This window comes from Sturnus vulgaris, chromosome 2 (assembly GCF_052056855.1).
Source record: "Sturnus vulgaris isolate bStuVul1 chromosome 2, bStuVul1.hap1, whole genome shotgun sequence".
NCBI lineage: Eukaryota > Metazoa > Chordata > Aves > Passeriformes > Sturnidae > Sturnus > Sturnus vulgaris.
The window spans coordinates 88,220,406-88,235,151 of record NC_142244.1 but is presented as its reverse complement, the minus strand read 5'-3'; the positions used below and the strand labels follow the sequence as shown (position 1 = coordinate 88,235,151).

General features: G+C 36.0%; 1 protein-coding gene across 1 annotated transcript in view; it reads right to left on the bottom strand.

Annotated features, from left to right (window-relative positions):
* TMEM131 (transmembrane protein 131) overlaps nt 1–14,746 on the bottom strand; it is a 91,108-nt gene that overhangs the window by 62,642 nt on the left and 13,720 nt on the right. The window contains exon 2 of the mRNA XM_014892649.2: nt 10,158–10,219. Within this exon, the coding sequence (XP_014748135.1) occupies nt 10,158–10,190 (33 nt within the window). The 5' untranslated portion in view covers nt 10,191–10,219. The remainder of the gene's footprint in view (nt 1–10,157; nt 10,220–14,746) is intronic.

Below are 14,746 nucleotides of genomic sequence, written 5' to 3'. Positions count from 1 at the left end.
AACTGCAAAACAAGCAGCAACTTAACAACCTAAAAACTGAGAGAAGGAAAAAGTCCAGGAAATTATAACACTGTATGGAGCAGAAGAAAAACTCAGCATAGATAGATGTAAGAAACTAACTACAAAGAAAAGCATATAAAACAAGAAACAGTCCACCAATTATATCATTGATGTAATTTAACACCTAGAAAACAAAGACAGCTATAATCTCCATTTGACTAGGAAACATCATCTCCTCCTCTGCTAATGATCTTCTAGTCTCTATTATTCATACCCTTCCTTCCACTCTGCTGTACATTTCAGTTAATTACCTGAAATAAGGAGGTTAGATTGTCTAGGGATTTCCAATTCGTTTACTCTTGCCTATGAAATACCAGACGGTTTAGAAACTTGCATATGCTGATACAGCCAATGTTAAAACATAACAGACTTGGAAAACTTCTGTCTTCCCACAGAATTGGGAGATCAAACTGAGGATTTAAGTTATTCTCTTACACATTTCATGGCCAAGCTGAATACTTATCTCCTGAGAGTGAGAAGAAAGCTCACAGGTTTGATAAAGTCTATGCTGCACCTTGACCAGCCCAGCTCTAGTACAAGCGTGCCACTTGTTTGCAAGGGGAATGCAAACTTGTATCTCATTTCAGAACTAAAAATCAAGTCCCTTAAGCTAGACACTTCACTCATTTCTAAAAATCACACTTTCTTTCTTTCTTCTTTTTTTCTAAGCTAAAAGTATTTTTAAAAATATTTTCTTAAAAATTATCTTTACTTAAAATACAGATTCTTTTATTAGAAGAATTTTGATTTTGCTATTTGAAGACACTTTTTGGGAATTTTATAAGTACTCCTATTAAGTCACTGAATCGACAAACAATGTTGGATTCAGGTCAAGGATCGATTCTGGATTATAAATCTAAGTAGTGTTTCAGATTTAAAATGAAGTTATTTGGTTAACTCACCCTCCAATTTTCATCAAACTAAAGAAAGCTGGAAGTGTATTATTTACCATTGTAAAACAAAGCTAATCTGTTTGTAACTTGAGTATTTACTTGCAATTTTGAAAGGCAACACAGCATTCATTAGATTTTTTTGGTTTAAAACCACTCATACAGAGAGTCAGAAGGCCTTGCTAAAGGGATATTGCAAGAAGGGGTTCACATGAAATTATATTTTACAGCCCAGAATAACCAGTGCAGTTTCTCCTTAGTGAAGAAAAGACTAAAAAAAAGTGAAGTTATTTTATACTATGATATCGTAACTGGAAAGTCAGCAAGCTTTCCTATAAACTTACCTACTACGTTTGTACTCTAATTACGAAACCAGTCCATTTCTTATTCTTCATTGAAACACCAGTAATTTAACGAATAAGAAAAAAAGCTTACACATTTTTATATGTTTTCCTAGCTAAGGTATACTACTCATACACTAATAAGTATATAACTCCTATGAGTTTTCTCACTTTAACTCTTCAGATTCCCTTCCCCCATCCCACGGGGGAAACAGAGCAAGCAGCTGTGTGGAGCTGAGCTTCCAGCTGGAGTTAAACCACAACAACCAAACTTACTCTGTGAAATTAACATATATATAAAACTGTATATAAAACCCTGTAATCCTTACCAATGTCCTTGAAAGCACATTAATCTCTAAAATTAAATAAGACTTTTCTTTTAACAATGAAGGGTCTTCTTCTTTCAGAACATGAAGCACATAATTAAGTTACAGCAGTTACCTGACATTCAGATGATGGAGCTAACAGGTTCAGATCCTATGACAGGGCAACTAAAATAGACATTACCAGCACTGTCCCATCCTTGACAACTAGCTTTGGCTCTAACAAGACAGCACGTTCTATTAAGTTTTAAATAATTTCATACAGAAAGTTGTTACTTATATGTACTCTTAGGCATCATAATTGGCTGTCAATACCACTAGTATTAGATACAGTCCAAGATCCCACCCAGGCCAACTTTTAGACAGAGGGTAATGGAGATCAAATTTAATTCCAGTAAAATGTAGAAACAAATGGAAATACATATAATTGACAGAAGTGCAACTACTACGTTGCCATGGGACTGTAGTTAACTGTTGGGAGTTGAATTATCTGACTGCACACCCAAGATTTTCCCCTACGTTCTGGAATCACTGATTTGCTATGAAAATATTAAGTTGAATATCTGTAGGTCAGGTTTAAAATCATAAATCACTCTGCTAAGACTGGTATTTCTGAGATATATTTGAGAGCAAAAATCCCTCAAAGATTCATGCTTACAAGGAAAAGTCTGGGTTTTGCTTTCAGATGTCCATTAAACACAAACAATATTATAATTGCATTTTAATGACACTTTCTGTTTTTTGGGCAGGAGCTGTTTGCTTTTTACTTTGTTTGATTGTTTTTGTGGGTATTTTGTTGTGGGGATTTTGCTGGGGTTTTTAAAGTTTGTTTTTTGGATCAGGGTCAATCAAGAGCAAAGAAACAGCATACCAACTTCAGCAACATGGCATCATGGAACTAAACCAAAAATAAATCCCATGTGGCAGTTTCTATAATTACCACTCATTTTTATTACACGTCAATCTTTCAAGTCATGCAGTAAACAAAAACATACAACTGTGCTCTGTTACAAGTTCTAAATACTTTTTTTTTTTTTTAATTTGATCTCCAGGTATAATTGTGAATCTATTGTATTGCAGTCTGGCCTGCTATTTTTCCTGTGTGACTGCACAAAACTGCCAGGAACTAAAACCATGTACCTGATCAATCCACTATATATTGTGTAGCTTTTGCTTAATACTGTTGGTTTATCAGGTAAAGAGAAATAAAATTATGCTCTTTTAAAAATATAGCTTTGTCTATTCTTCCATAAAGGATAATTGTAAAAGAGCAGAATTAGCAAAACATGATTTATACAAAACATTTCTTAAATCTTATCTATATTGGAGAAGCATTACAAATAACAAAATATTGCAGGATATACAACACATGTGCACACTATTAATATTTCAAGATACATAATAAGATAAGTTACAAGAAAAAAAAACCCTTCAATTGCATTAATTTCCCAATCCAAATCCCTAACTACAAAACCTAAGATCAGCACAAAAGGAACAGTAGAAATATACAGCTGAGCGGGAAGAAAGTGAGAGAGGGAAAAAACACTTCTTTTACCAGTACTGGGCATTTATGATCCTTCCAACCAACAGGCTATGTTCAAGCCTTGAAGATAGATGATTCTTTTTTTTTTTTTTTAATTTAAAGACAACAGATAACATTTAGGCTGTTGCTCCTAACAGTATCATACCTTAATTTAATCACTTATATAACCCTAGAAGGATTAAACTATAAACCTAGAGGATTTCAGTATAAAGATTTTGAGAAAACTTGAACACAGTGAGCTAGAAAATTTCAAGGCAGTCAGCCAACACCATGGTTTCAAGACTTAAGAATAGTTTCTCTCCACAGGCTTATATTCTCAAGACAGATTTCACAGACAATCTGTACCTCAAAGTACACTTTAAAGACTCAGTATAATTTTGGAAGACACCAGACAATAATCTTGCATACATGGAGAATCAAAATACATATCTTACAGCCTTCAGGCTGTCTCTAAAGAAATACTCATGGTTATTAACTTCAGCCAGAACATAAAAACAAAAAATCCCATCAAACAAACAATCACAACCACCAAGTTAATTCTAATTTCTCATCTATTTGCTATAATAGCTATTCTTCACTTCTTGGTAAGAGGTCATATTTCCTAGCACTGCATTCAGTTATCTAAACATAGGCATCTGCTGCCACTTGAGATAAGTGCCCTGTCCTAGGGCAGCCTGCCTGGTCTCAGACTGACACCCAGAAGGACATGGTTTCTCCCACACCCTGAGCCATATCTGCCAGGTCCATGTAGATACCCAGAACAGTCCAGGACATCTCAAATAGCACTGGTTACCTATGTTTTAGCAACAACAAAAAACCACAGCTCAGAAGTCTTCAAAAAGGACAGCTGGGGCAACACAAGGAAGAAGACCCTCTTAATCAAGACCTGAGGTTTCCAACACCAAATATATTTCTTTAATGTTAACAAAATTCTCAGCAACCAAAGTTTTTTATATTCCTACACAAGAGAGTATCCACATCAATTTAAAAGACTGCTGCAGACTGAAAGACTCAGAACATTCTATATCTCTGTATTTCATAGTAAGGCTTCCTTCCTGTAGAAGAGGTAAGTGCTGCTTTCAACTAAATGTTGAGAGATAGTGACAAAAGTGATACATAAATGGCAGCTTAAATCTTCATTGTTGTGCTCACGAGCTCTATGCTAATAATTAGTGCAATTAAAATAAACATAATTAATGAGGAATATCTTGCTTAAGGTAATGAAAAAAATGAATGCTGTAATCTGAAAGGTAGCTGAAAGTGGACTGAAGTCATTCTTGCCCTGGTCTTTTATGACCCAAACTCACATAAGGAAACAAAAACATCATCAGTTGACTGTAGCTGATGCAACACATGCTATTGACACTGGCTTTGCAACAGTCACTCCTGGGCACCAATTATTTTTAATCTAAAGCCTGGGGATGGCAACTCTTCCAGTACAAGAAGCAGAAGAACTTCAGCTGCTCACAAGAAATGGCAATGAACTAAGACAGTTCTTACTCCTTTATAAAATCACACATGGGAAAGAAAGCTCCAGAGACCATCAAGTCATCTGTTGCTCAGTGGAGATCTCATTAGTGCAGGTTCCTCACAGCTTTGGGCAGTCATGTTTTGGGTATCTCAAAAGACAGAAATTCTACAACTTCTTTTAATAACCTGGTCAAGTGTTTCAACATCCTCAAGTTTTAGTCTTTTTTCTTGTACGGGTTTGTGAATCTGTGTCTAAAGTCTCTCATCCTTCCACTGCACACAATGAAAAATCTGGTTCCTGTTAATTCCACACTGCCTGCAGCAATCAGTTTTGATCTTTTCTCCTAATAGCTGAAAAAATACATCCTAACATGAGCCTTCCAGTCCGCAATCATCCTGTACTTCTCTGCTGTGCCTGCTCCAGTATGTCACACTGGGTAGCCCAGACTGGATACAATACTCAGCTGCAGCCCCACAGGTGAGGGGAAAATCACACCCTTTGCCTCTTGGGTCCACACTTGTTCACAATTCAGTGAACATGTCTTTCCTGCAGTGCTGCTGTCACAGCCCAGCCCATCCTGTCACACAGAGTTGTTCTCTCTCAGGTGCAGGCTTTGCATTTGTCTGAGCTGAAAGTCACAAGTTTCCTGTCAGCCTGCTGAAGGCCCTCTGAAGAGCAGCCTTGCCTTCCTGTGTAACAGCTACTTTGGCCTATTTTGTATCATCTCCAAACTCACTGAGAGTACTCTCCACACCTCCAACCAGGCTGCTAAAGACAACATTGAGCAGTGATCTCCTCAGTTCCAAGCTCTATCACAGGTAATCAACTCTCAGCTGAACTCTGTCCTGTACAATACATCCATCGAGGTCAATGGTCCAGCCACTTTAATGGCCACCTACAAGCTTGTATTCTTAGTACTTTGGCTACACAGATATCAATGGAGATGACATCAAATTCCTTTAAAAAGTCAATATATAATAGGAACACTTTAGTTAATTAAAAAATACGCTTAGACTTTACTCCTTGAAACACTATTGCTGATACAGAACTGCATGCTTGCCACTTCTGTTAAGAGAATTCTTTGCTGTGCCACTGAGAATGATGCATAGGTCATGCAGAAAGTACTAAACTTCCACCAGTAAGAGATCAACACAGCTGAGTTCCACAAAGGTAATTTGCTCCCAGGTCTTCTGTGTCACAAGGCCACTGCAAGTCATACTACAGTCCTGTCTCTTTGTCATTGTAATTCTCACGACCAGTCTTTGTAACAAGCACTCTACAGCAGTGTATGGACAAAGACAGCAAATATGTATTTAGTATATATAAGCACACAGGTTTTCTTTATTCCCCCTATTTCAGCCATTCTGCAAACCAGTAATCAGCAGTAAAATAATTTCTAGGAGTTTACCTGTAAAAAATGCTTTCATACACTTATGATTATTGCAGCAGATTCATGTTAAGATAATTTGACTGAAAAGTCTTACCATATTCCTTTTTAATTTTAGCAATACACTACTTCAAAAATACCACTACACAAGCAGAAGAACTTTTCAAACAGTCTGAATAAAAAAAAAATAAAAGTCAATTACTCTAGAAAATAGTGGTCCCAACTACACTGTGCAGAAGAATATTAGATACCCAACACAAAAGTTCTAACAACAAACAAAAGGACCTGGGAAACAGTTCTTTATTAACTAAAAAGCAAACAAACAAACAAAAACTTTGCTCTGAAAAATAATTTTTCCTTTACCATTCACTTTTCAAAGTAAAGTCCTCAAAGAGTGAGCCAGTATGTTGGCTTAACATGAAAGGACAAATTATTAAAAGTAACAGTTGTAGTTTATTTCAGCCCTCCTAAATAGCTGCAGATGACATCATTGTCAGCGACATGAAGCATCTGTCAGGTCTGGACAAGGGTTCAAATAATCAGGACAACACATGGAGGAGACGGCCTGACACTGACATAGCAAAGTTCAGCTGAAGAAGAGCTTAAATGTAAAACTGGGAAGGGAATAACTGATAACACACTAAAGAAAATAATGTGCCTGGAAAGCACAGTGAAATACAAACTATATGAGCAAACAAAATGCTGTCAGAAACTTATAACTCATTTTGGCATTACTAAAACAAGTGTTACTAAACAGGAAGGAACTATTCTGTCCTCTTTCTGAGCACGTCTCAAATAAATGCTTACACTTTAAGTAGTGACAAATAAAAATCCAGTAAATTTAGAGAGTGTTGTAAAAAACTTGCACGAAGAAACTGTAGGTAGATTTTAGCACAAAATTATCATGATGAAGAGGCAAAACAACCTAACAAAAAAACCCAACTACACAATACGTTTGAGAAAAAAGAAGCAGCAAAACCAGCTTAGGCATGAAACCTACGTACTTCTCTAGAGGTTTTAAGAACAGAAGAGTCAAGCACCTGCCAGGCATAGTCTGTCTACACACACCATCACCTGAAAAATATATACATGATCTCCCAAGGTCCATTACAATCAACCAAGTCTATGACTGAAGTGCCAAACAACTATACAGACATCTGAAAACCACCTGCCATTGAAGAAAAAAACCAAACCGTACACTGCATTTACATTCATACTATTCTTACCCTATGTTCAGGATCTAAATTAATTATTTGAAGAGTTCAAAAAGATGAGTTCTTAAAGGGACCAATTCGTGTGAATAGACTGACTTTAAAAATTCCCACTTTAATTTAATCCACAGGCAGAACTAGCATAAATTTATTTAGATATAAATCTTTAATCTGAACATATATGCTAAAGACTAGGATTCTCACTTTTGCTCTGACAAGAAAGAAGGTTGAACTACGTGGTATAGCACTTTCTAAACCACAAATTTTAAGTCCACACCCAAAAAGTAGAGTCTCTATTTAAGCTAGTTATCCAGTAGCATGAGCTCATGAAATTTCCATTGTCAGTTTATTTTTATCAATGAAATGTTTTTCTACTTAAATATTTAAAGACTTATTCTCTTTCAATAAATAGCTGTTTTCAGTCAGACTGGTCAAACCAAACTTCTCAACGCATTCCATCTATTTTTTCACAACAAAATTCCTAAAATGTGATCGAAAGACATAAGGAGTATTTTATCAACAGTATGTACTCCAAATTAGTACAAAAAACCAGTATCAAGAGGGTTGATACTAACTGGAAGGAGGTGGCAGGAACCTCTAAAAATAAAATTATTCATGGCTTGGCGTTTGATTTACCTTACTTGCAACTCTTTCAAACAAGAAAAAGCTTGCTTCCGCTCTAAAGATATCAGATTCTTGGGGGAAGTGGAGATAAACCAAGAATGGAGATAGCTTTTACCTCAACGATTATTAATTACTTTATGTACTGAATTGGTTATTTTTTATATTAAAAAAAAACCCAAACCACCTGAAGGTGACATAACATTAGGCAATATTGATTTACTACTACATCATGGTATTTGTAATGAAAACAGACACTTGTGAAAGCTTATGGAAAGACCAACACAGAAACAGTCAGTGACATCACAGCAACTGCTGTTTACAAGACATAAGTCTGGTTTTACAACAGTGTAATTGCTTTTTTAAAAATTGCAGTTAGTAGTCACAATAGGTCACCATATTAATATCTACATGAAAAAACCCAAATAATTTGTAAGCTAGAGAAAACAGTATACACTATCATTCTGATTAAAAGGAAGTGGTTTTACTTATATAGGTATGCTTGGTTTAAGAGCCACAAAAATAATATAATGTACAAACCACTTAGAAATTTTGTCTCTCCTTTTTTGTTTTAAATCATTCAGCAACATCTTAAGGGAAGTGGCAGCCCAAAGCTATCTAAAGCACTGCAAATTTTATGGTGCAGCATGTAGAATTGCTTGACTTTGTCCCACCATAATAATACTGCTGTATCTTGCAATAGTTAGTATAATTAGCAATCCTTTTACTTTCCCATCTTTGTATGACTATTGAGTGGCTCACAGCAGTACCATTACTTTCTAGTCTAAGAACTAACAGTTAGAGTGCTAAAATGAGTAAGAAAATTACAGATTTAAAATTAATTTGAACTAGTTTAAAAAAATAATCCTGGTGAGAAAAGAACACTTAAAATATAGACGAGTGAATGCAACTACATCATCTTTACCTTAAACACTGGGCCAATGACATCTCTGTTGTTTTTATTAAACTACTTGTGTCAAAATATGTCCAAATAGAGTATGTAAAAGAAAAGAAACTAAACCTTGTGGGTTTTTTTCTTATATTTATGGTGATATATGGTATCTTCATGCAAGTTAAAGAAATATTCACAGTTGAAAGCTGTAATAATTGAGACTGTAACCACTACATGGAAAACTTCCACCACTCTACTCTACACATTCAAACATAAGCCTATACACAGACATCTATTATGAGAATATGTTTAGCACATGACAGCTGAACAACTGATGAGGAACCTGAGGCTTTTTTGTTTGCTTGTTTGGTAGGGTATTTGGGTGGCTTTTTTTCTGAAGGGTTTGCACTGGGGCTTTTGTATTTGTTTTTAACTGCAATGTTTCCTGTCACCAGTTCACCCAATATTGAAGTATCTTACTCTTGTACATTACAGTCTTAACATCTACAATATGATATTCTTGAGTTACATTAAAGACAAAGGATTGAAGAAAGAAAAAAAAACAACCTAAACAACTTGGTAGGCAGGGCAAAAACAAAAGACAACATCATAAATCTGAAACATGTAATATGTTGATGCATATATTGACTTTTCTGAACTACACAAGAGGTAGGAATTATAAATCAAGCACTGCGCTCTGCTGCCTTTCAAGTTATAGACTGTCACCATCAAGGATTTTTAAGAAAAATATTCTCAACATACATACAATCCACAAAATGCATGCATATGAAATCCTGGTTAATAGAACTTCAGAGCTACATATCTGTAGTATCAATGTTGCTATGTATGTCATCCTAAATACTACCACCATCTTAAAATTTCAGCATATATTCTCTAAAATTACCTTTCTTCCTGTTTTGACTCGGACAAAAAGAAAACTGGCAGGAATGGCAACATCATACATGAAAAACTACTATTTGCAACAGTAATTACTTCACTGCAGTAACTAGAATTTCTTTAAACCCAGTGGTAACTTGGTTCTAAGAACTGCCTTTAGGTTTGGAAATCTTGCAACACTTGCAGTTCTTATAGAAGAGTTAGTCAATTGCATCTCAACTCTAGATCAAGATGAGCCTTAAACACAACCCAACCCTAACCCTTCTGAGAAACATCTGAACAGGGAGACAGGCCAGAGAGAACCTGTGGTAAAACCCATGGGTTTTCCCAACACAAAACATCAAGGCATCAGAACCTCTGACCACGCCAAAGCATACTGTTGAAACTAACTTTACAAAGTCCAAAGGTACCGTGCTTAATGCTTGCTTATTTTCAGAACTCCAATAACCCATGAGTTCAAGAAGCAGCGTTCAAAAAGATGAAATATTGCTAGTTCAGACGATTTACTCAAGACTACATACCTGCAATAGGTCTCCTTCATCAAAACGTAGCATTTCTATTATGCCATCTGACTGGATGAAAGCTGTAAAGAAAAACAAAAGAAATAAGCAATTTAACAAAACCCCCCTTTGTTATTAAACCAAAAGAAAAATTTAGACATCTAAAATCTGCTGTATCTCATTTTGTAGACAGAGCTGATAAACCAAAATAATAATGCATAATCTACCAGCATAACAAACACAAGTCTATGACACTAACTTTGCTTGAGAACTACCACACTCAACAAATTAATCTCTTATCTTAAAAATGTTTTAACTCCAAAGGGAACAACTTCTTCTACGTCCCAAAAAAGAGTGACCGTACCAAGCTAACTCCATACTTCAACGAATATGACAGGCTGGGTACCTGAACAAGTGAGTTTAATTCATCTAAGCCCACAAAGAGTTCAGACACAAACAGAATTTCTGTTTCATTTACACACCAATAATCTTAACTGTACATCTGGAAAGCCTCCTTCACACTGCAGCCTAATCCTTGGCATGGCAACTATCCTCTCCATCTTGACAGGAACATATTAAAATTTGAAACAGTTTAGAACAGTTTAGACCATAAGACTAAATTCCATGAAAAATTCATGCCTCAGGATCCTCAAACACTCCATTCATTTCCTCTACATGTTTGGTCAGGCAATTGTTTTTCAAGTCCTCTTAAATTGTAGGAAATGCAACTTTTTTCTAAAGACAAAGAAATAAGGATATTGCCCTCCCTGAAAAATATAATAATCTGTACAAGAATGAGTATGGTTTAAGAGGAAAGAAAGGTTCAAAGAATTCCACATTTTACTACCCAAAAATCTATTCACACACACACACGCACAAGTCTTTAGAATAGAATGCAGTAGCAATCTCAAATGAGTAAACAGTATTTTAAAAAAAGAGTCCTACAAATAACTCCTCTTCTACCCTATGTCCTTTTTCCATGACTGTCTTTACCATTTACCATTCGTGCTAGACGAAGCTGAGTGAGTGATATCATTCCTCTCTTTCCACAAAGAGGAACAACTTCAACAGGAGGAAGTTAAAGATTTCCCAGTACACAGAAGCACAGTGCATCCCAATCTGAAAAAGGAGATTTAGACCTTTATCTCTCACTTTGAAGCTCAGTGTTCTAACAAAAACAATTATTATAATGTCACCAATAATGCCACTCTATGATGCTTTAAACAAAAAAGTGTCAGTATTTTCAGGAAACAAAAAGCACTCTTGGTAGACAGGATAACAGGCACCTACCACATAGAGAAACATTAGCTTTGACATATTTGTCCCAAACATTTCCTCACTGGCTGCTTTGGTGACACTCAATACCCAAAATTCACTAAGCTAATTAACATGTCACTGTTTGCAAATCCAATTCTACGTGCCCGATTTCCTTGCACATTTCAATACCTTCTCCTTAAGGGCACAAACTCCACAACCTTGCTTTCATATGGCCCAAAGCAAAAGTTAATATAAGACAAAGATTGCTGCTATCATCTCCAAAAGTCTCTTTTAGAATGCAAAAATCCTGAAACAAATTTAATAGATCCCCAAACAACAAAGTTTTATACAATGACTTTTCAAGCTACCATACCACACAATTCTAACATGCCACAGGCTGAGAAAGTAGCTCAGCTCAGGTGGAGTGTGAGAATCACCACAGAGGAGAAAGGGGGTGTTCATATTATAAACCACATGTATGTCCTGCAATATTTACACTGACACTGCAATATTTACAGTGGCATGAGAAGTCCTAGTCAGTTGTGTCAGCAATAAACTAGCATTTTTTTGTGTGTGTTTATTGTTATTACCTTAATGTTACTCAAAACAACCAAAATCCATCCTTGATGCAAGAATCAGGAGTTTGGTCAATCATTTATATTGAAGAGCTATACAGAACATAGGGCAAGAGATTTAAAAAAATAACAACAAAAAATAAACAAACCAAAGCAGCATTTTAAAAGCTGTTACAAAATCCAGTCCTACAGTTTATGAAATTTTGGGCTTTTAAAACTTAAATTACTGGAATAGGTCTGCCAGTTTAAAGTTTAATGCCAGAACAAAGAACAAGTGAGTTCTTCTCAATTTAACTGGCAATACATATGGATGCAAGATATTCATTTTATGGTTTAAGATTGGTTTTAAAATCACTGAAAAAAAACTGTTACATGTATTGCAGTGCAGGACATAAAATGAAGCTTTGACACGTTAGGTTAAAATGCAGAGTATGACAGTTAATCGTGATATCACAAGTGTCATGCTTCTACTCTGTGCAAGAACCCCAAATTACAGATGAACTAGCATAGCGGGAAAACTCTCAATTTTTAACTTGGGGAGAAATACAGAATGAAATTATGTTTTCTCGTGTATGTGATTTATTGAAAGTTCAGCAATCGCAAAAAAAAAAAAAAATCACAGATACAAGCACACCTTCCTATTAATCAAAAGGAATTGAACCTCTGAAGTTGGACTTTTTGGCATTCTATTGCTTTCTAGATCTCTGGTTTGGAAACAAAGAATAAACAGCACTAGATTGTGACATCAGGAACAAACAAAAAAGTCATTAGAGAACAACTTTTTATATGAATAGTTTATTAACAACCAGCAAAGTATAAAAGGCCATTTCATCTAATGGCAAATTCTTAATATTTTTGAGGCTTTCTTTCCCCCCGATTTAAATACAATACACCAGCAGGCCAAAGAGCAGAAAGTAGCAACAATTCTTCCGAAAGGATAATACACACTGAAGCCCCCAGAAATTAGCCCAAGCTTTCCACCCAAGCGTCTTGAATTGAGACAGACCTTCTGTAGACTCCAAACATCTTCTCAGCCACTCTTTAGTTATTTCATCTTTGCAATAACTTATGAACAAAGCAACAGACGTTGCAGAACATTTTGAGCAGATAATGCTGTTAAACAGAAGTGCTATTCATCACGGTAACATTTAAGAAATGTTTTCAGAGAGCAGATGACAGTGCCAGGTGAAGTCAGATGCACTGTAAAGCCTGGCTGCTGTCCATTTCACAGCAGGCACATCTCAACCGAGACAGTGCTGAAGTTGCCGGGGTTATACCTTTCATTTTGGTTTAGACAAACTCTCAAGCCTGCGTTTCTCTTTATTGGTTATTTCAACAAAGCAAGGAAATGGCAAGTAAATACGTATACCTTCATGAGATGAAAGCTTGTTTTTGCAACTGGTTTCTCAGACTCTCAATTCAGGATGAAGCAACAAGTCACCTCATTCAAATGAGGCAAAACTAATTACATTTTAAAAAAACCTCACTGACGAGTCACAAAGAGTCACCTGAATCCCTCTAAGAGCAGCCCTCAACCTACCCAAGATGGACCACAGAGAGGACAAAGCCTTCCTCGAAGTGAAATGCTGACTGTGCCCTTGTGGGTACTTTTTTGCCTATTCCAGAATTAGAAGCAGTTGCTCATCTTTTGCACTTGTGCCACCAGACCTAAGCAAGTTCACAAACTTTGCAATGCAAGCCCAAAACCAGTTTTTACTGTCCTTTTACATAAAATATGTATGTCATCAATAGACAATAGGCTATTACCATGTGCAAAGTCACGGTAAGTAATTAAGTATGAGATCACTCGGGCATGCTTTATTAGGTGAACCATTCCTCATGCTATAGAGGAAGATGACTGTTTTCTGCTAAGTCCCTGACAATTTCCCCTGGAAAAACTTATTCCCAAAGCTTAAGCTACTACCATCATGGTCTCCATTACCAGTCTAATACTGTAGCCAATACTTTAATACTCTGGAATAGTAAAATGCAGCAAATTAACAACTCTTGCCTTGCCATTTTAGTCATCCCTGACATATGACTGGGGACTGCTACAAGAGGGGCACAACATAATATTTAGGGTAGGAAGCATGTGAACTGTCACAGCGTGATCTGCCACTGCACAAATCAGCAGCCAAGAAGCCAAATTACACATTAGGAAAATAATTTCTTCCTGACCCTATAGGCAATTAAAGCCCTGCAGGCTAATTATAATAGCTATTAGTCAAACTTTAAATGTTCACGGACCAAAGAAGGAAAAGGATACATATTCATATCCGCAGATTTCAAGGCCAGAAGAATCATAGTCTCCTTTCCCCTTCACCTATGCTGAACAGAATACTTTGTTCTGAGAGGTATACACGAATTCATCTCAACAGAAAATCTCTATCCTTTCAAGCTTCCACAAAAAGCAAATATAAGAGATTCATGAGAGTGTAACAATTTCAGTCTCTCTCCCTACTAAGATATTATATAATTTCAGGGTTAAATTTTTTCAGCTTCTATCTTGTGTGTTCTTGGTTTCACCTTTTCAGACAGTAAGTCACTACTAACAGAATACACAGAAGCTAACTAAAAACACTCTAAGTTTCATTTTCTGTTTGTTTTCAATCTACAACCTTAAAAATGCAAATTCTTTGATTAAGTCAGCTTTACTACAAAAAGCGCATAAAATATATCAGAAAAAACCCACAAACCTAGTCTTTCCACTTGCTCCAGAACAGCTTGTTCTACTGGCATCACTTTCCAAGCTTTCCAAACTCTAAAAAATGCCAAAAG